This window comes from Dasypus novemcinctus, chromosome 31 (assembly GCF_030445035.2).
Source record: "Dasypus novemcinctus isolate mDasNov1 chromosome 31, mDasNov1.1.hap2, whole genome shotgun sequence".
In the NCBI taxonomy this organism is placed as follows: domain Eukaryota; kingdom Metazoa; phylum Chordata; class Mammalia; order Cingulata; family Dasypodidae; genus Dasypus; species Dasypus novemcinctus.
The window spans coordinates 40,802,291-40,830,215 of NC_080703.1; the positions used below are offsets into that span (position 1 = coordinate 40,802,291).

Below are 27,925 nucleotides of genomic sequence, written 5' to 3' on the forward strand. Positions count from 1 at the left end.
GTCTGCTTTTCTCTTTGATTTATTGAGAACCAAATGCAGTATGGGAGTACAGAATATGAGCTCTGGATCCAGACATAATGCATCAAATTCTGGTTTCACTACTAATTAATTATGTAACTTGTCTAAAGTTACTTTATTTTTCTGTACCTCAGTTTTCTCTGTGGTAAAATGAATTTGATGGTGAAGATAGCTCATAGGATTGTTGGGAGAATGAAATAATGAGTATATATGAAGCATTTAGAATGGTTTGGGGCTCAATAAATGTTTACTGTACTTTATAATGCTTTGGCCTGACCCCATTAGACAATTGTTTGCTGATCTTTATTGCTCCATATAAAGAACTTCATTTCCTAATTTGTTCATTCATTTGTTTAACAGAATTAATCAAAATCTCTTTTATATTATAGTAGGTTATCTACATTTTGCTATCCTCTACTAAATTGTGTTCCCCAGCGTTCCTTTTATATATAGTTTTAAGTTCTTCATATATGCCTGTTGATTTGAAGACATAAGAAAACAAATACTGACAGTGGTCTGGATTTATGGATTTAAGATTTGGGTCTTTAGAAATCTCAATGAATATCAACTAACCTTTTCTTCATTCTCTAGTGTTTTGCTTAAGCCTCTGCTTCTGTTGTAGCTACTCTCCCAGGGTGATGCCTTCACTTTGTGCAGACCTGTGCAGACTTGCTGACACTAACTCTGCAGGTGGTGGGCTGGAGTGTTCTAGTGGAAATTAGACAAAGAGTTTCCAAGTCGGGGGCTTTAGAAAGAAAGTGAATAGGAAATAGGGGCATTTGTATTGGGAAAAGATCATCAAATATTTGTGTGTTAATGCACTTTTCTATTAATAGAACTTTTCCTTCATAGTTACAGACTATATCTTGTAAAATTTGTTACCCGTTTTTGTTGGACTTGATTTTCCTACTTATTTTTCTTCCTTTCCTTTTCCTCTCATTTTCCTTCTCTTCCATTATGTATAAATCTTTCTAGAGCACAATTGGCCAAGACTTGTAACAAAATCTTTTTTTTTTAAATATAGGTTTCAGTCTAGCAATTGCACTTCTAAGAATTTATACTAAGATAGTAATCCCTGCTGTGATGCAGAGATACTGCTAAAAGATATTCATTCTTTTTTTTAAAGATTTATTTATTTATTTATTTCCCCCTCCCCCTCCTCTCTCCTCCCACCTCACCCTCTCCTGTTGTTTGCTCTCTGTGTCCATTCGCTGTGTGTTCTTCTGTGCCTGCTTGCATTCTTGGCGGAACTGGGAATCTGTGTCTCTTTTTGTTGAGTCATCTTGCTGTGTCAGCTCTCTTGTGTGTGTGGCCCCACTCCTGGGCAGGTTGCTCTTTTTTTGCTCAGGTTGGCTCAATGCAGGGTGCACTTCTTGTGCGTGGGGCTCCCCTATGCAGGGGACACCCTGTGTGGCATGGCATTCCTTGTGTGTGGCAGCATTGCACATGGACCAGCTCATCACACAGGCCAGTAGGCCCTGGGTTTGAACCCTGCACCTCCCACATGGTAGGCGGACGCTCTTATCAGTTGAGCCACATCCACTTCCCAAAAGATATTCATTCCGATGCTGTTTATAGTGCTGAACAACTGAAACTAATGGTTTACTAATAAGGAATTGGTTACATAAATTGTTATAGCTATATAATGAGACGCTAGAGATCCATTAAAAATGATAATATAGATTTTTTACAGCAAAGTACAAATATGTGTAAGTTAAAGTAGGTTATATATTCAGCATGTGTAACATGATGGCCCACATTAAAAAATATATGTATTTTAAATATCCAAAGACAGGAAAGGTGTGTATAATAAACTGAAACTTTAACAGTGGTATTTTTAGCTAATGAAATTATGAGTAATTTTAATTTGCTATATTCTATTTTAAAATTTTTTATGTGAATGTGTATTATTTTGGCAATAAAACAAAAGGATGTTGTAAATGGTGAAAAAATTTTTTAACTTAAATTTTACTTGCAAGTTTATTGTAAATAAATGTGATCTAACGTTGATGTCAAAGTTAAAAATAAAGTTCAGATTTTGAGAGAAATTGTTGAAATGGAAATTCTGTGTCACTTTTTCTGCTTCTTTGCATGTGCTTATTGATGTATAGTAACTTCCTGGAGCCTGTGAAAATTTGTTAATGCCCCTAATGCTCATTTAAACATTTTAGTCTTATATTTATTCCCAGTTATAGCAAAAGAAAACATATTTATCGTTGTTTCTATATTTTTCACCTTCCAGATTGTTTACCTTTGGTGACGTGGGTCGGTTGCAACAATGTATCACTCGTTATCTGAACCTAGACATCCTCTACAGCCAGAAGAACAAGAAGTGGGCATTGACCCTTTGTCCAGTTATTCTGACAAGTCTGGAGGTGAGTTTTGTATGCAGATACTTTCTTTCTGCTGGTACTGAGAACGTAGCAAAAGCGGCTATGATTAGCTCTGCCTGCCCTAAGTGGATAATTCTCTGGATCAAAGTGAACAGGGCAACTTTAAAAACATTTCTCTGGATGTGTTTAGAGTGCTTTCACAATAATGAATACCACAAAAAGTCAACTTGGAATTATAGACAGAATCATTAGCCAAATGCTTTATGTACTGGTGTACATTTTAAAAAACCGTACCAAAGACTTCAGCCTAAGAATTTTGTTTTTAAAAAATCATTTTAATCTTTATTTTTAGGGATGTTTTAGCTTGCAGCAAAGGTACATCAAAAGTATGGGGGAAGGGAGCGTATGTGGCTCAAGCAATTGGGTGCCAGCCTCCCACATGGGAGGTCCCTGGTGCAGTTCCCGGTGCCTCCTAAAGAAGATGAGCATACACCACAGTGAGCAGACGTTGCATCCAGGAGACGCCACAACCAGCAGTGAGTGGAAGTCGCTCAAGTGGTTGGACACTTGCTTCCCACATGGGAGATTGTGGGTTTGGTTCCTGGTGCCTCCTAAAGAAGAAGAGCAGATAACGAGCAGACGGATGAGGGAGCCATCTGGTGGTGGGGGAGGGATAAAAATAATAAAAACTACAACAAAAATATTTTTAAAAAATATATAGGGGATTCCCACATTACTTCCACCCACCCACAAACACATTTCCCTTTATAATTCACATCTAACATTAGTGAGGTACATTTGTTGCAATTGATGAACCAAATTGAGGCATTGCTACTAATCAGGGTCTGTAGTTTATGGTTTAAACTTTGTGCTGTACAGTTTTATAGGCTTTGACAATGTATCATGTCCTATATCTGTCATTGTGGTAGCATACAGAACAATTCCTGTGCCCAAAAATTGCCCTATGTTCCACCTCGTCATGCCTCCCCCTCCCCTCTGAGCCACTATCTTTAAATCAAGTTATTAGTTCCTCTGTCCCTGCATGATAATACCTACAGTAACAGTGAATCTGCATTGACCCATGACTATCCTCCCCCATGTTTTCAGACTAAGAATGTTGAAATGCAGAATGGCTTTTGTCTTAACATCTTTTCAAGAAACGTAAGCATTTGAAGTTGGTTTTGCTGGGATACATCCCCTCCCACCTTCCCTCACCCCCCCCCCCCCCAACAAGCTGAGATTATTCCAGGATAAAAGATTTGCCTGATTCTGCTTTTATTTTGTTAATAATGGGAATTTATCTTATATTTTAAAATTTAGATTCCATATGTTGAAATTGTTAAAAGGTAGATTTTTTTTTTTTTACATTAAAGTAGACTGTTTTCAGGGTGTAAAACACTCTATAAAACTTACCAAATGTATTTGTATCGGAACTCTACTTTTTCTAAGTATTTGCGTAATGATAATGTTAACAGTTTGTTAGAAACAATGAGCCTGAGAATTCTTGAAGCTTTATCTGTATCTTTTAAGCAATTCACAAAATATATGATAAAGTTCATTGCCTCCAGGACTATTTATATTTTGTATGCTTCAAATAAAATTATTTTTTCTATCTATTTTGATGCCAAAGTATGTCATTAACATGTTTGGGCATCAAAAAAAAAATTGACTTCTACTTAAAGTGGCTATTTCTGAAGTATCCCAAGCTGCTGACCACAGGGAGTGCATTTATGCTTTTACTACATCTATAATACCATTTGGATTATACAAATACTATTGATACTTTTTAAAATAGTAGAGTATGTTCTACAATTTATTTTGTTTTTCATTTTTATACTTATTATAATAACTCAAAAAGACTTGTTTGAAGCTTTTGATAATACTATAAAAATTTAGCATTCATTTCAATTTCTGCATTTAATATCTTAGTCAGTTGGAAGAGTAATACCTTTCCTAGTAAATGTTTCCTCTTAAATATAATACCTATAAAGAAGCACTCATTTTTAAATACGTGAACTTAATTTTCAAGCAGTGCTTTTATAAGTAGATGATTTGAAAGTATGTGTTCGTATAAAAAATAGTTTCAACAAAAATTTTCACAGTTTTTTTATTTTTATTCTTCCTTTAGAGCATAGTAGTTTGTTGTGTGTGTGTGTGTTTGTGTGTGTATTTAAGTATGTATTTTTCTCTACTCTATTTCATTAAGTATTGATTTTTTTAAAAACCTGGTTAAAAAACATTTTAAATTAATTTTATCTTTTATTGTTTGTAGGAATGAGTAGTTACCTTTACTGAAAAGCCTTTTCGTTTATATCTTATCCTAACATTTCTGTGACATACAAAGTTATTAGCACTGAATTGATGTTTAAAAGTGCCATTAATTCATTTACCCCAAATGTTCATTAACAATGTAAATGTATGCTGATGTTCTATGAGACAAGGAAGTGACTAATGACTCTTCCAACTAACAACACTTAAAATGAATAGAAACTTTAGATAGCTAATCTTGAAGTAATCAAGACCCTCATTCAGCTTGGCATCTCTGTATGCTCTAAAACAGCTGTCAACTGTTAAAAATATACACAAAACACACATACAGGCACAGGAACATGCAGAAAGAAAGAAATGTAAATATCTGGTTCTTCAAAGCCATAAAGGTTACTAACAGTAGTGGGTTTTGTCATTTTATATGTAAATATTTTATATAAAGCATCTATTTTATCATGATAGAGTTCATTTTTCCAGAAAAATGTTTGGTACATTTTGCCATGGTTGTCATATTTATGTGAAGAATTATTACCTTTCTAGTAAGTTTGTTTTTTAAATATATGTCTTACTGTGTGCTCTCTATGAATTTAAATCCTTTTACACATGTTTGCCACAACCTTTTGGGAATTTCCAGCTACTGGATAACTTACTTTGTAAGCAGTCAAATCCTAGGATGGTTTGCCTGTGTAGGAGTCCTGTGGGATTTTTTTTTCATTCCTGTTATAGATTCCATAGGTAAAAATAAGTATTATTTCACAAAAGTGAAACATATGCAAATTACGGTAATGTTGAATGATTCTGAGGCTTCTGGAGAGGATTAGCAAAAATAATCACATAAGAGGAATGATAGAGGGAAACGGACTTTGGCCCAGTGGCTAGGGCGTCCGTCTACCATATGGGAGGTCCACGGTTCAAACCCCGGGCCTCCTCGACCCGTGTGGAGCTGGCCATGCGCAGTGCTGATGCGCGCAAGGAGTGCCCTGCCACGCAAGGGTGTCCCCGCGTGGGGGAGCCCCACGCGCAAGGAGTGCGCCCGTGAGGAAAGCCGCCCAGCGTGAAAAGAAAGTGCAGCCTGCCCAGGAATGGCGCCACCCACACTTCCCGTGCCGCTGACGACAACAGAAGCGGACAAAGAAACAAGACGCAGCGAATAGACACCAAGAACAGACAACCAGGGGAGGGGGGGGAATTAAATAAATAAATAAATCTTTAAAAAAAAAAAAGAGGAATGATAGAAAAAAGGGGCTTATTATTATTTTTTTTAATGAAAAAAAATTTTTTTTTTGCCCTTGCCCTGTTGTTTTTGCTATGTCCATTCGCTGTGTGATCCTTTGTATCTATTTCTCTCTCTCTTTTTTTTTTTTTTTTTTGTCTTCTTGTCTCATCTTTGTCCTCTAGAATTCACCAGGATTCGATCCTGGGGACCTCTGATGTGGAGAGAGGTTCCCTGTCAATTGCGCCACCTTGTTCCTGGTCTCTGCTGTGATTCACCTTGACTCTCCCCTTGGTCTGTCTTTCGTTGCATCATCATCTTGCTGCGTGACTCACTTGCGCAGGCACTCAGCTTACCGCATGGGCACTGGCTTGCTACGCAGGCACTCACGCACACTCTGCTCGCCATGTGGGCTGTGGCTCACTGCTTGGGCACTCACGTGGACACTCGGCTTGCCACATGTGGACACCCACCTGGGCACTGGCTCGCTGTGCGGGCGCACTAAATCTTTTTCACCAGGAGGCCCCAGGGACCGAACTCCCGTCCTCCCGTATAGGAGGCGGAGGAGGCCTTATCACTTAAGCCACATCTGCTTCCCTCCTTGTTTTTATTTAAGTGGATGTTTGAGGAAAGTGGTGACAGGCAGAAAAAAGAACTATCTGGATCTATTCATGTAAAATCTTAAATGAATTAAACTTTTAAGTGCTTAACTTTCTTTTTCAAATAAAGAAGAAAATGGAAAGTATGGCATTTTTGATCAAAGGGAAATTAGTAATTGACAGTTGCCAGTAATTCAAATGGAATAATGAAAAAATCAAAATATTGTTAGACTCTTCATGTTATTTGTTCGTTTTATTCTAAACTGAAAATAACAAATTATTAGGAGTAAGAGATGTAACATATTAATTACATAATATTGCCATAATGACTATAGTTGTTTTCCAGACTTGTAAATAATTAGAACTTTGATTGTTATGAAAAAACATTTTTCTCTGTTAGGTCTCTTGAGATAGTGATTTTATTTAAAACAAATTGTTAGAGTTTATTTGCTTCAGTTTTTTTATGCCATATTACTTATCTTCTCATTTATAGCTTTAAGAGTAGTCATGTAATGAACTAAAACTATATTTGCCTTTTTATATAGTGCCTAAGTTTCAAACCTTTCCATCTTGATGATAAAATATTTAGTATACCTACTTTAAAAAAAAACCAAGATATTCAGAATCCTGCTCAGTCTTTATTGTCTCCTATAGTTTGTTTTTGTACCAAATCTTCCATTCTTTCCATTATAAAATCATAGAGTTTTAGAACTAGAAGGGAGTGCCCTAGTTTTATTCATGAAGAAATTGGTAATAGTGAAATTTGTTGTCTGAAGTTGATGCAATAAAATAATGCTGTCGCATTATGGTCTTCCGTGTAGTTTTCTGTATCATAGAGGTGGATTGTGATTTGAGTAAAGAATAAATTTTCTCTGACCAAAGATTTTACCTTACCAAAGTAAAGGAATCTTTCCGAGGCATCCTAGTCACTTAAAACCCTGCCTTTGGTTTAATCAACTGGAGTCATCTTGGAGAGGAAAAAATCCTTGTACTTCCCTCCCCAGCTTAAAACCCTTCACTGGTATTCCATTGCTTTAATAATAAAATCCAGATCCTTCACCATGATGTGCAAGGCTCTGTTCTTGCCTGCCTGGCCTTCCTCAGATGTGCTGAACCCATTCTAGACTGAATTCCCCACGTGACTCTGCTTTCTACTATTATTTTCTTTTCCTTCACAGCAATCATTATAATACGTACTCCTATGTGAATTTCTTTCCTTGTTTATTGTTTGTCTCCTTCTTTAAAGTGTAAGCTTTATGAGAGCAGGAACCATGTTTTAACTGTTTGCATACCTAGTGCCTGGCACATGGTAGCCTTTGAATAAGTAATTAATACATGACCTATTTATTTCTGGTTTTATCTCCTCCCCTCATATTAATGAATAATTGCTTAATGTAGTGGTCCTCTTTTTAATTATGACACTTAACCAAAGGTTTCCTTAAGAACCAAGCAGAGGTGTTTTTCTGGCAAATATCAAGTTACTATACCCTAGTTACTCTACAGGAAAAAAAATTACTTAGCAAGGGGAAAGCTAAGGAAGTGAATGGTTACTTGTCCATAGTTTGGAAACATAGACTGCATATGTAGTATGCTTACATTTGATAGACACATTTTATAATCGTAGGTCTTGGTAGTGTGAAGGTAGTGTTTTTATTTCTGGTTTCTGAAACTTAATGAGGTATTTAGCAAATATTGTTTATCTTACATGTGAAACACTATAGAATAACCAACCTATAATGGTGTAGGTTTTTCTTAAGTTTACAACACTTTTAAAGCTTTTTTGATGTCAGTGACTATTAGAGTGCCTAGTATGTTTCAGAAATTGTTCTGTGTGCTGGAAATAAAACGGAAAAGGCAAACATAGTCCAGAAAATCATATTGTTTATGGTTACTCGGTAGGATTTGGTGTGGGCGTTGTAGGGGGAGGCAGAGAAAAATCAATGGCAATGACAGTAGAGAATGATAACTGCTTTTCAAGAGGAATTGAAGCATGTTCATGTAGTACATGGGTGGAGAATATTAGATTTATGATAGTGGTGGGTTAAGATAGGTATGAGACTTTTTAATCCATAAGCTGAATGATGGGTGTTAGCCAGGTGACTGAGTATTTAAAAAGTATGTGGTGGGAAGTGGACTTGGCCCAGTGATAGGGCGTCCGCCTACCACATGGGAGGTCCGTGGTTCAAACCCCGGGCCTCCTTGACCCGTGTAGAGCTGGCCCATGCACAGTGCTGGTGCATGCAAGGAGTGCCCTGCCACGCAGGGGGTATCCCTCGTGTAGGGGAGCCCCATGCTGAAGAAGTGCGCCCCGTAAGGAGAGCCACCCAGTGCAAAAGAAAGTGCAGCCTGCCCAAGAGTGGTGCCGCACACACGGAGAGCTGACACAATAAGATGACGCAACGAAAAGAAACACAGATTCCTGGTGCCACTGATAAGGATAGAAGCAGTCACAGAAGAACACACACAGTGAATGGACACAGAGAGCAGACAAATGGGCGGGGAGAAATGAAAAAAAAATCTTTAAAAATAGAGTATGTGGTAAGTCCTGGAAAAGAGAGAGAATTTGCCCTCTGCTGAACATAAATCATTTCATTATGGTTGGAGGGTAGAGTTTAAAGGAGAAATGGCTATAAAAGAGATTGAAGACAGGGGCCAGAAACCTGCTTTGTTCTAAGAACAATGTGTTGTCCAATAAAGGAATTTTATGGTCAGATTAACATTTTAAAAACATTATTCTGGTTACTGTAAGGTAGTGAGTAAGGGACTGCAGTGGGGCAAGGTTGGAATGGGGGCAATCATTTAAGCAGCCTTTATAATACTTCAGTGAGAGTTGATAATGACCTATTTTGTGAAAATAACAATGGAAATGGAGAGAAGTGGAAATGTTTGAGAGTGATTTTGAAGGTAGAATTGACAGTACTTGATAATTGATTGGATGTGGGGAAGTAGTAGGGGAGAGAGGTTTGAAGTGACTTGGCAGGTTGCTTGGTTGACCAATTGGGTCTGTGATAATAACTTTATTGACATAGAGAACTTTAGTGATGTGTGTGTGTGCGCAAGAGAGAGAATATTCAGTTTCAGATATCAGTTAAAAGTACCTTGTGGCATTCAAGTGGAGGCATCCAGAAGTTTTGATGTGATGTATGGGTCTGAAACATCAAATAAGGTGGGGGAAGTCATAAATTTATAGATGACACCAGCTTGTAAATTTGTGTGATTATGTTCATCAGTATTCAGCAGCCAGGAGTTAGGAGTCAGATGCAGTAAAAGCAGGTAGGGGTTTTGTTAGGGGAGTATAATTGGACACTAGACAAGGAAGTTGATGGTGGGAGAACTCATTGGTGGGTGAGATTATAAGAAAGTTTGCAAGAGAGTTCTCAAAAACTCAAGGTTTTTGGGAGGGAGTCAGAGGAGATGAAGTACATGCGGAGTGTAGTGTGGTGGTAGAACCCCAAAAGGGGATAATAATGCTGAAGTTTTGCTTGATGCCTGGGAGTGACCGGGATGCGAGGGATTGTAGGTTTGGGTGGTGGCAAGCTTCTCACAGTGCTTAAGAAAAAAGCTGAAATGTTGTGCATTTTATCTTAAATGTGTCTTTCTAAAATATTTTCTAAATTCCCAATAAAATAGTAAAGTGATCTTTTACCACATCTCTTAGTCTTATGCAAATGTTTGTTAAATGTATTAATTCAAAGGAGCATTGTTTAGTTGTAGCCCATAAATCAGCTCAGTACTCTTGTTAGTTCCATATAATAATTTGGATCTATATTGATTTGGAGACTTCTGGCTTGAAGTTTCTTTTTATTTTATTTTATATTATTTTATTTTATTTTTTATCAGAAATGCTCCTAGATAACAAGTAGAAAGGAGGTTTAATTAAATGGAAAACTGTAAGTAAGGGTAAAAAGGAAAATGGTAGCTTTATTGAATATAAAGTTTGATTGTTAAATAAACGCGAATGATTTGGAAGTTCTTAAACTGACAGTAACAAGGATGAAAGATGGATGATTTTAAAGAATGTTTCTTTAAAAAAAGATTTTGTTGAGTGGTATAACAGTAGATAGAAGATCAATAAAAGAGTAGTAAATATGTCATACACAGTTCTTCTAAATTAAATTATTTAAAAGAAATTTGGCAGTAAGGGACTTGGGATTCTAAGACTGTGAGTTAGAGATCTGGGAGTCTTCCTCCAGAAATGTCAGCTCAAAATATGAGACAGATAAGAAATCCTAGGAAAGAGAAAAAAGAGAACCAAGGATTGATTTGTAGAAATTCCCCGTAATTACAACTGGGTGAAGGAAGCAGTCCTTACAAAATACTGGAGGAATAGTTAAAGTAGGGGAAAGATAGAGTACCAAAATTACAGAAGCCACATATGTGAGAGCTTCCCAGTGGTTCAAAGTGAACAGTGTTTCAGAGATTTGCATGGGTTAAAGAGAGTGTGAAAGGAGAAAAATACATGATTTGGTGTTGGGAAGAGTATTGATGAAGTATAATCATTGGTTAAGCCCTTTTTAAGAGATTACTAACTCACCAGTGAATGGAAGAGAAACTCAAGTCTGATTTGGCTTAACATTTGAATATAGTAGTTAGATAGCATTGATAAACATTAAATGGTGAGGAAGGTTCAATTTTTTCTTTAATATTCTATTTGGGGATTAGATGTGGATTTTCTATTTTCAAGCTCTCCCAGTGAATTGAGATTTAGCAAGTTAGACCTTTTAGTGGTAACTCAATAAAATCTGTACCCTTGAAATAAAAAAAAAGGCTTCTGGTCCCAGGCTTATCATTTTTAATTGAGTTGCACATTTCTTATCAACTGAATCTGGCTTTTAGTTTTCTTTCAAATCTTCCATGGGCTTTGCAATTGCCTTTATTTGCTTGAAGAGTTAGATTGCTTAAGAGTTACTTGAGAGTTGGAGCCGTATGAAGAGTCCCTGAGCCACCTTGTGGCTGTACCTGGATATTATTCATTTCCCTGTGTCCTAGAAGAAAAGGAGACTCTATCCTAGTCTGGTACCAGGTGAGAAGTAACCCGGAAACAGCCCTCACATTGGGGCAGTTTGTCTGTAAAGCAATATCTATGCCTTAATATATATTTTAGTTTTTAATTAGTTAAGTTTCAGGTTTACCGAAAAGTTATGCATAAAATACAGAATTCCCATGTATAGTTTCCTATTATTTACAGCTTGCATTAGTGTGGTACATTTGTTACGGAACATTTTTATAATGGTATTATTAACTGTAGACCATGGTTTACACTAGGGCTCATTATTTGTGTTGTACAGTTCTGTTTTCATGTTTTAAAAATATTTTTATTCTAGTAACATATGCAACCTAAAAGTTCCCATGTTAACCATATTCAAATATATAATTCAGCACTGTTAATTACATTTACAGTGTTGTGCTAACTTCTTCACCATCCATTACCAGAATTTTTCCATCAAACCAGATGGAAGCTCAATTTAAGTGTTAACTCCCCATTCCCTACCTCCACCCTGGCTGCTGGTAACCTATATTCTAGTTTCTAACTCAAGGAGTTAACTTATTCTAATTATTTCCTATCAGTAAGAACATATAATATTGTCCCTTTGTGTCTGGCTTATTTTATGCAACATGATGTCTTCAGGGTTCACCTGAATATTTATACATTTTCTTGTAACCTAAGTAAGGCCTGTTATGCATGTTTCCCTTTAGGAGGTTTTTTATAATCATATATCCCAGTAATCTTTTCGAATGGTAAGGACAGAATAGTCAATTTTTTGCACAAAGTTTCAATCTGCACTATATTTGTAGATGTTCACATGAATTTTAGCATATTTTAGCAGTTTGGAAATTATATATGGAATTCATGGTAGAATGAGACATCTGGTTTTGTTGTGGTCATTCTGTTTCACTTCAAGTTTGTAAAAAAATGCAGGTATTTTCTGTAATTGATCTCTGACATTGTTCTGTTCTCATAAAATGTTTTTATCAAAAGTTTTGATAATTTGCTTTGCCCTGTCATTGTATCATTAATCGAGGTTCAAATATTTTTTATTCTTGTATTCTGTGAGAAGTGAAAACCAGTTTATCACTACTATACTGGAAGAAGGGGAATGCTTGTTACTCACATAGATGCTTTGAAATATGACATCTTTTCATGTAATATTTTCATTCTCTAGTGGCGTTTGACTCTTCTGTTCTTTTTTTTTTTTAAATATACTTTTTAATTTTTAAAAAAAGATATTTAGATTGCATAAATGTTACATGGAAAGTATAGGGGATTCTCATAGATTCTTCTGCTCTTGAAATCTTTAAATTTCCTAAGAAGGAATCCCATATGAAAATATAGGAAAGCACAAGGGAAGAAACAATATTTTAGCTTCAAGCTGTTTTATTGTCACATTTTAAATTATTTACTTTAAATGGTCATTTTTCTTTTATTACATGTCTAGTGTGAAAAATATGACTTACTTGAGTTTTGGGGAGTGATCTAATATTTTACCATTTGATGATTATTATATGCCTACAAATTATGGTGATTGTTTTGTCTTTTTTGAATTTACAAATATCTTCAATTTCAGTCAGGGGGAAAAAACGCACTAGCTTTGGTTTATCAATAGTTAAGTACTGAAAATTTACCATTACTTACTCAAGTCAGATAAGAGTTAATGAGTGAGCCAAATAATCCTTTATAGTGTGGAAATATGTGTACTTACATTTATTTATTCTCTTCTCATTCCCTCCCTTCTTTCTTTTCCCAAATGTATGTATAGAGACTTAAATGACTGTTGACCTCCTAGCATTTCTAGTTAGTGAAAATTTTAATATACTATGACTGATTTTGCCAAACATTGAACACTGCTATGAATCTGTATCTTTAATTGGATTTGTGAATAGATCTGTTTTATTGAACTGATAGATTTTTCAGTTAGATATGTTGGCATAATGGTAAAGAAATTTTAGTGATACTTGGTAACTGAATAGAGACCATGAAGGGATGTAGACCATAGTCCTAATGTTTATTCATTCAGTCATTTGTTGAGCATCTAGTCTCTGGAGATAGATGGTGAATAAGTGGACTAAATGTTTTCTTTCATGGACTTTACATTTTAGCATGAGAGTGGTAGATAATAAAATATGAAAAAGTAAGTACAGAAATAAGGAAAGACTCTGAAAATGCTAAATACTAGGCAAAGAATTGAAATAAGGTAGTGTTACCAGTGATGGGAGATTGTTAGGGAAGGCCTCTCTGAGAATTTGATATTTAAGCTAGATCTGAATGATAGCAAAGAATGAGCAAGACATACACAGTGGCAAGTGTTTTTGGGTGGTATATGAGAGACAGGCAGACAGATGGACACATAGTCCAGGCAAAGGGGAAGCAATACAAAGGAAGGCCCTAGGATAGGAATAGGCTTGCCTTGTTCAAGGGACTGAAGGAAGGTCATTGTCTTGGGGTACTATGGGTAACCCAGAAATGGCACAGGGTATGCTTGGACTAGTAGGCAGGGCCTTGTGAGCCATGTCGATTTCATCCTAAAGACTGAGAATTGTTTAGCAGTCTGTATTTTTATCTGTTGAAGTATACGTTTCTTAAGAATTGGGCCTATATCTTTTTAATATATATCCTTATAACGAAGCTAGGTATTTAATAAGAATTGCCTAATTTACCCAGAGTTGTAATGTTATTGTTTTTTAAATTTTTTTTCATGTTGCAGTCCTCTATACTTATTTGTTTCCCAATTCTCAACATTTTAACTATTTAATGGTAAATTAATTGTGGCTTAATTTGAGATGAAAGAATGCCCTAAAATTAACCATGTATAAAGCTTAGTTGTTTCCATGTGATCTGTTTCTAGTAAAATAGTAATAGTAAATATAGCCTAGTACGACCTTTTTGTTTGACCCATTGTGTATGTGTGGTTTGTGTGAGCATGAACACATGCACTTGCATTTTACTTGCGGGTTAGGGGGTTGGGTGGGGCACGTAATCATTATTTTCCCTTTGCTGATGTAATGGAGAATTGGGTCCTCTAGGACATATTAGAACAATGTATTTAATGCTCTCAATTTAATTTGCTAGTATCACAATTAATACAATTAAGGTCACTTGAAATGAAACTATTAACAAATTGAGTAATTTAACAATGTCAATGTGTTCTCACAATTACATTTTCTTTAATTAGTGTACAAGCTATTATTTAATAGCAAACTTTACTTAGAAAAATGTAATAATGCATTATTGGCTTTTTATAAAAGAAAGAAACTTTTAATGGACTGAGTGATTTTGTGGAAGAGCTGATATATATAAAGTGAAAGTACAAAGCCAGAAGACAAAGCTTGCAAGAATGTAAATGAGAAATAAGAACTTTTCTTGGTACTTAACAATGCATGCCCTATTTATCATTGTGTGGATAGTATTAGAAACTTTTAATGACAGAGGAACAGATCCTAACAAATTATAATAGTACTCAGTTTCATCTAATTTTGGCTCACAACTGCAATAATATTTCAATTTGGTTCTTAATCATCATAAGGGGAACAGAATGATGGGAAATATAAAAATGGTAGGAATCAAAAAACTTTGATTCTGTAATGAGCTTTTTATATTTTAATATGCTTGTTTTTGACCCTGACCTAAGAATCTGCTTTAACAGCCAGTTGGAAAGCTCTCCAAAAGAGCTGGTGAGCAGGCCTTCTGCTCCTGTGGTCACTTCTTCTACCTGGCTTGCTCTGTGGAGATCAGAAGACCCTGTCAGGAATAAATGATTACATTTCTATCTCTCTATATATGCAGAGTAAGTGTAAGGAGATGAGTTTAAACCAAGTCATAATGAATAGATCTGCTATTCTCTGTAAATATGAGTACAAGATTTACTATCATATAATCAAGTGGTGATTTTATGTGGAAGAGAGAGACAAATGCAATCCAGATAATTCAATACTATAATTTTAAAAATTAGTTTGACAATCTCTTTGCCTAATTTGATCGATTTAAGTTTCTATTGCTTTCATTTTCTTTCTGTTTTTCCACTTTGGTTAATGACAAAAATTCATAAAATTGCAAGCAAACGAACAAAAAGAAGCTGGCAGAAGTGAAATCAGGCAATAAATAAATATTTAATTGTAAAATGCAAGAAGCTTAGATACTCCACAGACTGAAAAATTAACTATAATTCTCATTAGGAAAAAATTTCATGGGAATTTATTGAGTGTTATTTATTCAACAATTGTGAATGCTTATGCAACAGCCCCCCCCTTCCCCCCCCCCATTGATTTTCATTATGTGTCCAGAATTCTAAGATCAGACTACGTGGTTGATCATAAGCCAAAAGAGTAAGGGATCGAGTGATTTACTGGAAGAATAATGTCCTTAGCAGTAGTAGAAAATTATTTTATGTAAGTTTTTAAATAGCATTTTGACATTAGCATAGATAAACTACTACTTGGTTAGTTGCTATATATACTAAAATAAACAGTCCTCCTTTGGTGCTTATTTGATTCTCATCTCTAAACTCTGTTTTTACAGGTTTAAATTGATTCCTTAACTGCTGTAATAGGGTAATAGAAGAATGACCTGTATCTGAGTATGTGAATACTTAATTTCTAAAATGTATTAGGTTAAAAAAAGGACATTGATAGATTTGTTTTACCAAAGAAGGCCAACTATAAGAAGTTAATTGCTTTCTCCCAAGTCTTGCTATGTGGTCTTCATTCTTAGCTTTCCTATCTTGTAAGAAATTGCCTAAAACTTTTTTTTTTAAATACCAGAATATTAAAGTGTTTAATTCATCTCAGAGCTGAGGACTGTGATCTATTGCATGTTGGAGTTATAGCATTTCAGAAACACCTTCCCTAGGTGCGGTAGTTGGGGGCTTCTATGGACCCCAGAAAGAATCATGTCCTTAGAGCTAACCTCGTCCTGTGGGCAGGAATCGATTGTAGGTGGGCTCTTCTGATTGGATTATCTCAGGCGCAGGTCTTTGATCAGATTACTTCAATGAGGTGTCCCCCAGGGTGGGTCTTAATCCTCTTACTGGAGTCCTTTATAAATAGGATGGATATGGAGAGAGCAGAGCTGTAGTGACAGAAAAATCTCCCAGAAGCTCAGAGAGAAGGCCCAGAAGCCAGAAGCTGAAATCAGTGGAACCTGAGAGGAAGAATGCCACAGGGACAGAGAGAATGCCGGAGGAAACCAGAAACTAATATCTGGCTGAGAAGGGGAGACCATAGATGCCAACATTGTGCCCTCCCACGTGACAGGAGTCCAGGATCGCCAGCAGCTGTTCTTTGGGGAGAAAAGCATCACCTGATGAAGGCTTGAATTGGAAATCTTTCCCAGCCTTGGAACTTTAAGCTTATAAATTAATAAATCCTCATCGTAAAAGCTGACCCATTTCTGGTATGTTGCCTTGGCACCCTTTAGCCAGCTAAAATGCTAGCTTATAGAACAGCCATGTTTTCTTGGATTAATTGAGACTTTTCAGAAAGCTCTAAGTATAAGGATGTTCTATCCTGGTTTTTACAGTGAATTCTAGGGAATTTGTATATGTTTCTCTCTTAAAATCAAGACATCAAAATTCCTTTTCCGTTGATTTTTATTTTTTCAATTTGAACCATATCTTTTCTCTTTATTCATCTTAACCCTTCATTTGAATGCTACAGAATAATCTAGAGTTAGGGAGTCTTTAAATTACAAATTATTGAAAGATTACATTAATATTACTTTAAGAGGTTATTACATTAACTTCTGTGTTTACACATCTTTCAGTTAAATTAGTTCAAACCTTTTTAGTTTATAATAGTTCTCTGTCTCATTCTGGGAATAGACAGATCTTCCTATAATCTGATCTTTTGGGTAGGTGGTGTTTCTAAATCATCAACTTTGCCTTTATACTCTAATCCTTCACTTAACTATTCTTTTAATATTCTCATTTACTTAGTGAGTGGAGATTTTTTGGTATGACCAGTCCTTAGCATTAGATTAGAACTATTTTCATAAGTATCTGAACATTGACTCAGCCGTATTCTTGGGTTTTTTTCTTTGATTTTGAACAGCCTGATTATATGGAAACCTCAGAAATGTTGTGGGTTTTGTTTCAGACTATTGCAATAAAGCAAACATTGTGATAAAGTGAATCATTTTAAACTTTTTGGTTTCCCAGTGCATATAAAAGTTATGTTTATACTATACTATAGCCTATGTACAATAAATAGCATAATGTCTAAGAAAAAAACCAATGTACATATCTTAATTAAAATATACTTAATTACTGAAAAATGCTAACCATCACCTGAGCTGTCAGCAAGTCATAATCTTTTTGCTGGTGGATGGTCTTGCCTTGATGTTGATGGCTGCTGACTAGTCAGGGTGGTAGTTGTTGAAGGTTGGGGTGGCTGTGGCGATTTCTTAACGTAAGACAACAAATCTAAACAAATCTAACAAATCTGAATCTTTTGTTGCCATTTAAACAATGTTCACAGCTTCTTCTGTAGGAATAGAGTCCATCTCAAGAAAGAACTTAACTTTTCTTATCCATAAGCAGCAAATCCTTGTCCATTCATGTTTTACCATGGGAATGCAGCATTCATGTTTTACCATGAGAATGCAGCAATTCAGTACATTCAGGCTTCACTTCTAATTCTAGTTCTCTTGCTGTTTTCAGCACACCTGCAGTTACTTCCTCCACTGAAGTTTTGAACCCCTCAAATTCATGCATGAAGTGCTGGAATCAACTTCCAAACTCCTGTGAATGTTGATATTTTAACCTCCCCCCATGAGTCACAAATGCTCTTAATGGCATGTAAAATAATCCTTGCCAGAAGGTTTTCAATTTACTTGCCCAGATATATCAGGGGAATCACTATCTATGGCAGCTGTATAGCCTTATGAAATGTATGTCATAAATAAGAAGACGTAAGTTGAAATGACTCCTTGATCCCTGGGCCACAGAATGGATGTTGTATTAGCAGTCATGAAAACAACAGTTCTCTCATTGTATATCTTCATCAGAGCTCTTGGGTGACCAGGTGGATTGTCAATGAACATTGTGAAAGGCATTTTGAAAGGTATTTTGAAAGGCATCTTTTCTTCTGAACAGTAGTCCTCAACTTTGGACTTAAAATATTCTGGTCACCCATTTTGTAAACACATGTGCTGTTATTTAGCCTTTGTTGTTCCATTTATAGAGCCCAGGCAGAATAGATTTACCATAATTCTTAAGGTCCCTAGGATTTTCAGGATGTAAATGAGACTTGGCTTCAACTTCAATTCACCAGCTGTGTTAACCCCTGACTAGAGAGTCAGCCTGTCCTTTGGAGCTTTGAAGCCAGGCACAGACTTCTCTTCACCAGAAGACTGTTCCATCTACATTGGAAATTTGTTGTTTAGTGTAGTCACTGTCAACAGTTATATTTACTAGGTCTTCTAGATTCATGCTGCAGCTTCTACAGCAGTACTTGCCCTTTAACCTTGTATTTTTATGTTATGGAGATGGCTTCTTTATTTAAATCTTGTGAACCAAGCTCCGCCAGCCTCAAACTTTTCTTTCACAGCTTCCTTAACCTCACTCAGCCTTCATAGAATAAAGAGAGTTAGGACTTTGCTCTTGTTTAGGCTTGGGCTTAATGGAATGTTGTGACGGGTTTCATCTTCTATCCAGACCATTGAAACTTTCTCCATGTCAACATTAGGGCTGTTTTGCTTTCTTATCATTCATGTAGTCCCTGGAGTAGCACTTCCATTTCCTTTAAGAACTTTTACTTTGCCTTCAGAACTTGGTTAGCTGTGGGTTTTTCATAAATGCCATTTATCACATTGAGGAAGTTTCCTTCCATTCCTAGTTTAAGTTTTTTTTTTAATTTATTTTTTATCATGAATGAGTGTTAGATTATAGGTCTATTAGGATTTTCCATTTCTTCTAGTTTTCCTATTTTGTGTGTTTGTCCATGTCATCTAGGTTATCTAATTTGTTGGCATGCTCATAGTATTAAAATCTTTTTAATTTCTGTATGGTTTGTGGTAAAGGCCCTACTTTCACTTCTAATTTTAGTAATTTGAGTGTTTTCTTTTTACTCTTATTGTCTAGCTATAGGTTTGTCAATTTTGCTGACTTTTTTTCAAAATCAACTTTTGCATTCATTGATTTTCTCCCTTGTTTCTCTATTCCCTATTTCATTTTTCTCCACTCCAATCTTTGTTATTTCCTTCCACTTGCTATGGGTATAGCTTCTTCTTCTTCTATTTCCTTATATTGTAAAGTTAGATTATTGTTTTGAAGTCTTGTTTTTTTCTTTCCATAAATGAGGTATTTATCATCACATTTTGTGACTTCATACCTTTTTTTAAACAAAAGGTCACAGTCCTCAAATGTGTTTTAATGTAAATTTGACAAGGTTTAGAGATAACAGCATTTTCTTCTAGTGAGGAATACGTGCTAAGAAAAGAATTTATGGACATACAATACCAATTTCACAGCAGATCTGATACTAGCAAAATCGTTTTTTTTTTTCATTTGAGGTAAATACATAGAATATCTAACATGAAACAATTAGTAGACTGAACTCTATATGAAGCTTTTTATGGTATTCTCTTGGTCCTTTTTATCCTCCAAGCTTGCTTTGAGTTTCTGATAAAATCCTAATTTTGATGCCATGATTACAAATAACTTTTTTGTGTATTGAGGAAAGCTGCCAACTCTAGATTGTTTTGTATACAGCCAAGATTTAGATCTCCTAGAAGAAGCTGCTGCTCTGTCTGTAAATCTTTACTGAAAAGCTCATAGAAGAAGAGTCCCCCAAATTAATAATAATTGGCTTATGACGTACAGAATAGAAAGATTTGTTTGAAACTAAGGGACACATTTATGGAAAAACAGACTGGGCATGAAAACACATTCTTGCAGCTGGAATCCAAATGATGAGGTTCAGCCAATGTTCATTGTGGTCTGCAGCATGGTTCTTTTCTCATTGGCCCCACAGATTTAAAATATACTTCAGTTTCTCCTGGATAGTGAATTCACTGATGAACCAAAACAGTCATTCTTTTGTGGACAACACACACAGTGTGTGCAGCAGTTTATTATTGATGAATTCCAAAAAGAAATATTGGATTATGTTTGTAATCTGATCTGTACCTGGGCATAAATTGAGTTATGATAGGGCATTGAGTCCCGACCAAGAGGTGGGGACTCACAGATAAAAGGCATGGCAAAGAACAGAGTTGAGGGCTTTCTGTGTTGGGAGTTTTGATGTTGGAGTTTGATGCTGAAACTGGAGCCCCAGGGAGAGAAACAGAGCCATTAGCTTAATAGTCTACAGCTGAACTTGTGGAGAGAGGCAAAGCCTAGAGAGCCTCATAGTCTACAGCTGACCTTGTGGAGAGAGGCAAAGCCTAGAGAGTCTCATAGTCTACAGCTGACCTTGTGGAGTAAACAGAGGAGCTGAGCCCGGAGGAACCCAGAAAACCTGAATCCTCACAGACATTGGCAGCCATCTTGCTCCAACATGGAAAAATCGATTTTGATGAGGGAAGTAATTTACACTTTATGGCCTGGTATCTGTAAGCTCCTACCCCAAATAAATTCCCTTTATAAAATCCAACCAATTTCTGGTATTTTGCATGAGCACCCCTTTGGCTAATACAGTGTGGAAAACAGGGATATATATGTTTCTCCTGTAAAACTGTTTGAGTCAATATAAATCGAATGATCAACAGAAATGTACAAGTTTAACTTAGTTCCTGTATTTATACTATAGTGGTTATAACTCTTTTTCCAGAGTATCTTTACATGGACAATTGTTATGTGAGCCCATGATTTCACCTTTGTGTTCTTGTCAAATTGGTCCTCTGTCATTTGATGAAAAATGACAAAAGTGAAAATTAATCACAGCTTTCTGGAATTTCATATTAAGTGTCAACATCTGGTCAAGGTTCAGAAAGTCTTAAAATAGTTTTTTTGCGTGTGTTTCCTTTTCCTTTGAATTCCCTTCTGCTATTGGGCATGAATGTTCCATAACCTGTCCTCTGACATTGGGGTTTATAAAATTTAACATTGTGGGGCTCTGTGCTGACATAGTCATTCCAAAGCGGGGAGGGGGTCTTCCATGCATCTTCATGGCTGTGTGGTGTGGATGGCTTGGCAAATGTGAATGCATTGGGAATCCATGTCTTAATTGGGTAGGGTGTGGAATCATCTGGGCAGCTGTGTAACTTGGCTATGCCATATTCATTCCCATAGAACCACCCTGAGAAACGTACTTCTCTGGCATGCTCTGCAGACTTCCCCCTTGTTTTACGATTGCTTTACATGATGAAGGTTACATGTAGTGCCATTGCCCATCCATGCCCATTCCACTCATAGGTCCTGCAGTCCAGATTCTCATGTGTTGCTGACCATCCCACACAAGCTTCTCCTGGGTTGACTCTCTAGACTATATATGCTGCTCCTTGGCTCACTGATCCATTTGACAATCATGGGCTATACTACCCTTCTTCTGGCCTTAATGAATCAGTCGTTTACTTGGAGAATTGTAAGGTCTGTGTTTTTCACTGTTTCTTCTGCTCTTTGGAAGGGTACAGATGTATTAGATGCTGGAAGAGTCATTCTCTTGTGATATTTGTTGCTGCTTTGCAGAAAATGCCTCTTTTCTTCTGATGTTTTTTGTCTTTGTCCAGATCATCATTGTTTCCTATACCAGGTGAAGCCACACTGTTGTCTGTACTATTCCCTTGCTCACGCTATTGTTTCCTCTCTGTGAAGAGTGACCCCCACTGGAGGGTCCCGGGCATACTGGCTCAGTGTGTTGAGGTTGCATCATCATGGTCTGTCTCTTTAAAATGATGGGTTATAGTTGGCGAGATTTGTGGTGGAGCCTGAAAGTTCTCTGTGGTCTGATTTGGAGCTGCAGTCTCATTCTTCTATAAAAAGGCCAATTGGGCATTTTCCCTTTCAAACAACTGATACAATGGTGGCAGAAGTTATCTCACAGTTAATGGACCTTTTCTAACTCCAAAAGATGAAACCTTAGTACTCGTGTTGCTTGAATCATCAAATTGTCCAGTTCTGGATTTGAGGAAAATAGTGGCTTTTCAGTGTGAACCTGCCTGGCCCAGACCGCGATGTCTTCGTTGAAGGAGTTAGAGGAGCAGACATCTCCGCCTCCGCCAGCCACTCCAGATTCCGGGGAGTGCGAATCTCCAACTTGCACTTCTCAAAGACCAGAGCTAACGGAGGAGACATTGGGTCCTTGTCTTGCTTCAAGGCATCATTGACAGTGGATCCCATGCTGTTTGGCATAACATTGGGGTGTAGGGTGTGCGCTTTGTAGTGCTGCGTTGGAGCGGCAGCCCGTGGTTCGGGTGGTTCACTGGTCTCTACTCCATCCATCCCACCCTAATGGGGCCACTCATCATACTGTCAGGACCCAGGAGGAGGAAAGGGTGTGGGCAGGAGGTGAGAGGGCCCACAGAGAGAAGCGAGAAGAGAGAAAAAAGCCAGGAAAGGGAGAATGGGAAGAGAAAGGGGAAAGAGTGAGAGATGAGAAAGAATAGGGTGGAAGGAAAAGGGAGGAGGAAGGAGAAGGGAAAATAAAAATAAAAGCAGAGTCAGAAAGAAGAAAAGTTCCAAGCATGAGTTGAACACAACAGAAACCAACCCAGCCTAAACAACAGAGTTTAAAGTGTTGGGTGGAAAATGTTTTTAAATTTTAAAATGTAAAAGCATGAACCTGGAATAGCCTAGAGGAAGGAGAGGGAGGTTAGGTTGGGGACCCATGGGGACCAGGAGGCCTGGCTCCAGCTAGAGGCAGCAGAACCACAGTGACCCACCAATGGAGAAGTGGAGTTAGTTTGAGGAAGAAGCCCCAGAATCCACCCCTAACCCCCCTTTGCCTTCTCCAGAGGTTCCAGTAAATCAAAGGATGAAATGAAACAAGAAAAATGCTAGTAAGACTAGAATGCTAAGGACAAGGAAAGTTCTTTTTATTTATTTATTTATTAAAACTTAGGCATTTATAGCTATGAATTTCCCTCTAAGTACTCCTTAGGCTGTATCCCAGAAGTTTTGTGTTTTTTGTTTGTATTCATTCCTCAATATTTTCTGTTTCCCTCCTGATTTCTTCTTTGATTCATTTGTTGTTTGAGTGTATTGTTTAAATTCTACATTTTTATGTATATTCCAGTTTCCTTTCTGTTATTGATTTTGAGTTTCATGCCCTTGTGGTTGGAAAACATACTTTGTATTATTTCTGTCTTTTAAAATTTATTAAGATTGTTTTGTGGCCTAACATATGGTCTCTCCTGGAGAATATTCTATGTGCACTTGAGAAAAATGTTTGCTCTGTATGAGTTGGTTAGATCTAAAGTCTTCTGTTTCCTTATCAATTTTGTGTCTTGGTTCTGTACATTATTGAAAGTAGAGTATTGAAGTCTTGAACTTTTAATCTGTTATAGAACTGTGTTTCTCTCCTCAGTTATTTCAGTTTCTGTTTCATGTTTTTTGGGATTCTGTCGTCAAATATGCTATAGTTGTTTAACTTCTTCATGGATCTACCCTTTTATTCAATATATGTCCTCCTTTGTCTCTTATAACAGTTTTTGTCTTAGAATCTATTTTGTCTTAATATTAATGTAGTGTCTCCAGCTCTCTTTTGGTCTCTATTTGCATAGAGTATCTTTTTTCTATCTTTTCACTTTCAATCTATTTGTGTCTTTAAATTTAATGTGAGTCTTTTGTAGAAACAAATAGTTAGATCATATTTTTTAATCCTGTCTTCCAATCTCTGCCTTTTAATTGGAGAATTTAATCCATTTATACTTAAAATACTTAATGTTAAGGAAAGACATATTACTGCCATTTTATATTTATTTTCTATGTTTTCATTTGTTTTTTTCACTTGTTTTTTTCCTCAATTCCTTCATGATTGCCTGCTTTTGTGATTAATAGCTTGTTTCTAGAGTATGATTTTGATTGCCTTGTTTCTTTTTCTATATATGTATTTTTCTTAGTACCCACACTGCAGATTACAATTAGCATCTTAAATTGGTATGAGTAAAGTTTGTATTAATACCAACTTTGTTTCAATAGTATGCAAAAACCCTATGCCTTTACAGCTTTGCCCCAAATCTTTTGTGATATCATTGTCCCAAATTAATTTTTTTAATACTTTGTATGACCAGTACTATAGATTTCAAATTTTTCAGATGCATTTGTCTTTTAAATCATGTAGGAAAAAAAGGTAAAGTTAAAAAACAAAAATGTGTTCTGGCTTTTATAACTACCTGTGTTGTACCTTTATTGTATTTGTTTTTGTTTTTCTTTATTTTTTTGTATGGCTTCAAGGTACTGCCTAGTGTCCTTTCATTTCAGCCAAAAAGATTCCCTTCAGCTTTTCTTGTAGGTCAGATTTACTAGTGGTAAACATCTTAAGTTTGTTTTATGTGGAAATAACTTTATTATGTCCTCATTTTTAAAGAATAGTTTTGTCCTGTATAGAATTCTTGGTTACCAGTGTTTTGTTTGCTTGCTTGCTTGTTTGTTTTTGTCAGCTCTTTAAATGTTATCCCACTGTCTTCTGGCTTGCATGCACTTTGAAGAGAAATTAACTGTTGTTCTTATTTGCTTGTATGTGAAGAGACAGTTCTCTCATGCTGCTTTCAAGGTTCTCTCATTGTCTTTTAATGCCTTGACGGTAATTTGTCTTGTTGTGATTCTCTTTGAATTTAGCCTTGAGTACATCAAGCCTTTAGAATGTTTGGATTTGTGTCTTCCATCAAATTTGGGAAGTGTTCAGCCATTATTTCTTCAAATATTCTTTCTGCTTCTATCTCTGTTCTTCTTGGCCTCTCACAGTGTATATATTGATATATTTCTTGGTGATCTCCAACTCTTCTTGGGTTCTCTTCATTCTTCTTTATTCTTTCTTCCTCCTGCTCTTCAGACTGGGTAATCTCAGTTGAATTGTCTTCAAGCTCATAGATTCTTCTGCTGGTTCAAATATGCTGTTGAATTTTTCATCTCAGTGAATATACTTTAAGTTTCACAATTTCTATTTAGTTCTTTTTTATAATTTCTGCTTCTTTTATTGATATTCTCTATTTTGTAAAACATCATCTCCTGGTTTCCTTTAGTTCTTTGTCCAACTTTTCCTTTAGTTCTTTGAACATATTTATGACAATTGATTTAGAGGCTTTTTTTATTAAATCCAATGCCTGGGATTCCTTAGGGACAGGTTCTACTAAGTTTTTTTTCTTATAAATGGGCTGTACTTTCTTGTTTGTATACATGCTTTGTAATTTTATTTTCGAAAACTGGTGTTTGTAATATTTAATATAGCAATGCTGAAAGTTAGATTCTTTCCCGTTCCCTGTGGTTGTTGTTGCTGCTATTTGTGGGTTGTTTTTTGTTAAGTGACTTTCTAAAAATAGTTTAGAAACTATTTCTATGTTCTATGTTCTATGTTATTTCTATGTTCTTGTTTGTGTGGCCTATTTAAGCGCATCTTTGATTAGTTTAATCGTTACCCTGTGTTTTGATACTTTCCTTAAATGCGTGGAGCCAAAAAAGAGTTAAGGAAGAAAATGAAAATTTTGACTCTTATCCTGGCTCTTTACAACTCTGCCTTCACCTTCACATCCTGCTTGTACAGAACTTAAGGTTCAGTTAGAAGTGAAATTTTAGGGTCTTTTTAGGCCTTTTTCTACTGTGCATTCAACCCCGGGCCTGCACATGGCCTTCTTGATTCCCCAGTATGTGCAGGTGGTTTTAAAAGCCCTTCTTCCTCCACCTATCTCCTCTCCCAGGCTCTTTCTTCCAAGTTCTGCCTATTTCTTGTCCTGACTCTTATCCCTAGCGTTAGAGTGCTGTGACCAGTGGTTTTGACTTTAAATGCTTTCAGAAGATGCCCTCAAGGAAGCCATCTCAGATTCAGAGTTGATCCAAATGAGACAAAATAAAGGCAAGCCCTTGTGCTGGTCCTTCAGGAGCTGCCTGACACGCCAAAACTCTCAATCCTGGTTCTTTCAGAGTAAGATCTGTGTTGTGCTCTCTGCACTAGCAACGGGCATTCTGAGTGTGGCTGTCATCTCCATGTCTCCATGGCCACTTCCTGCCTGGTGGGTGAGGCATGGTGGGAAGGCAATTTAAACGTGACCACACTCTCTTTCTCCATTATAGCAGCTTCTTTATTTGTTAATCCTTCCCATGGTTGTTGAAAGTTTTTGACTAGACTTTAGGGTTCTGCCAAAGCTTATTCTCATTGTTTTTGCCAGTTTATTAGTATTTATAGAGGACAGAAGCCTGGGGTTCCCTACATCACCATTTTCAGAATCCCTCCAAAGGTGTACTCTGAAGAGGCTTTTAAAATTACGTTGTCAAGAATATTTTTGTCATGTATTCAGTCATGTACACCCTTTTGTGGACCCCAGAAAAGATCATGTCCTTAAAGCTTATCCATTCCTGTGGGGTAAATCTACTGGATTTTTGATTAGGTTATTCCAGAAGGTGTGGCCTGGGGTGGGTCTTAATCTCCTTACTGGAGTGCTTTATAGATGAGATGAATATGGAGAAAGACACAGGAGCCCAGAGGAACTCCCAGAAACTGACGAGGAAGAGCCCCAAGAGCACCGAGCTGAGATCAATGGAACCCAGGAGAGAGGAAGCCAGAGTGAAGCACTGGAAGAGAGGGAGAGGGCCCAGTTGCCTCCACGTGCCAGTCTTTGGAAGAAAGCAGTGCTTGATGAGGCCTTGATTTGGACATGCTTGTGGCCTAGAACTCTTCGCTTGCCACTAATAAATCCCCATCGTAAAAGCCAACCCATTTCTGGTATATCGCTTTCAGCAACTTTTTGCAAACTAAAACAACAGAAGAGAGTGTAAAATTGCATATTATAAAAACAAAAAAACAATGGGAGGATCACAAACCTCATGATGTTTTAGAAAAAGAAGTGGAAAAAAAAAACCCTGTTCCTTACATAAACCTTAGTGGAATAAAAGGTGAATATGTAGGTTAAAAATATTAGCCCTTTGTAAGTAGAAAACTGTGAACAATTCACAAATTAACATTCGAAATGAAAACAAGACGCTTTGGTGGTATTCTTTACCAATTATTTTCAGTGAGTGGTTGATACAGACTGTATCTTGGCCTAGTAGTCTATGTTTCTTGAGAAAGGCTTTTGAAGATAAATTATGGTTGTTTTTTTAAAGTCATCAGACATTTAAAAAATACATGTTGTATGGGCTAAACTGATCTATAGACAGTATTTATTTTTTAGTCATTTGGAGTTTAAATTATTTTTTAAAGTTGTCAGGCATCATACTTTAATAGTGTATGTACATTTAATTAATTGCATGTTAAAATTAACATCACAAGTAACTTAGTAACAGGTTAAAAATAAATTTTTTGCCTTGTTAATATAACTAAAAAGTACAATAATTAAGTCTATTTATTTAGCATTTAACAATTTAATGTAATATTAAAATCTACTTATGAACATATCGGGCCTGAGCAGC

The 27,925-nt window shown here is 36.4% G+C and overlaps 1 protein-coding gene and 1 pseudogene across 1 annotated transcript in view; one reads left to right on the forward strand and one right to left on the reverse strand.

Annotated features, from left to right (window-relative positions):
- The window catches only part of TBC1D5 (TBC1 domain family member 5), a 589,141-nt gene that overhangs the window by 246,159 nt on the left and 315,057 nt on the right, over positions 1-27,925 (forward strand). Inside the window, exon 5 of the mRNA XM_058290770.2 lies at positions 2,261-2,393. Coding sequence (XP_058146753.1) covers positions 2,297-2,393 — 97 coding nt within the window. The 5' untranslated portion in view covers positions 2,261-2,296. The remainder of the gene's footprint in view (positions 1-2,260; positions 2,394-27,925) is intronic.
- On the reverse strand, positions 21,684-27,312 carry LOC131277063 (homeobox protein Meis2 pseudogene; annotated as a pseudogene).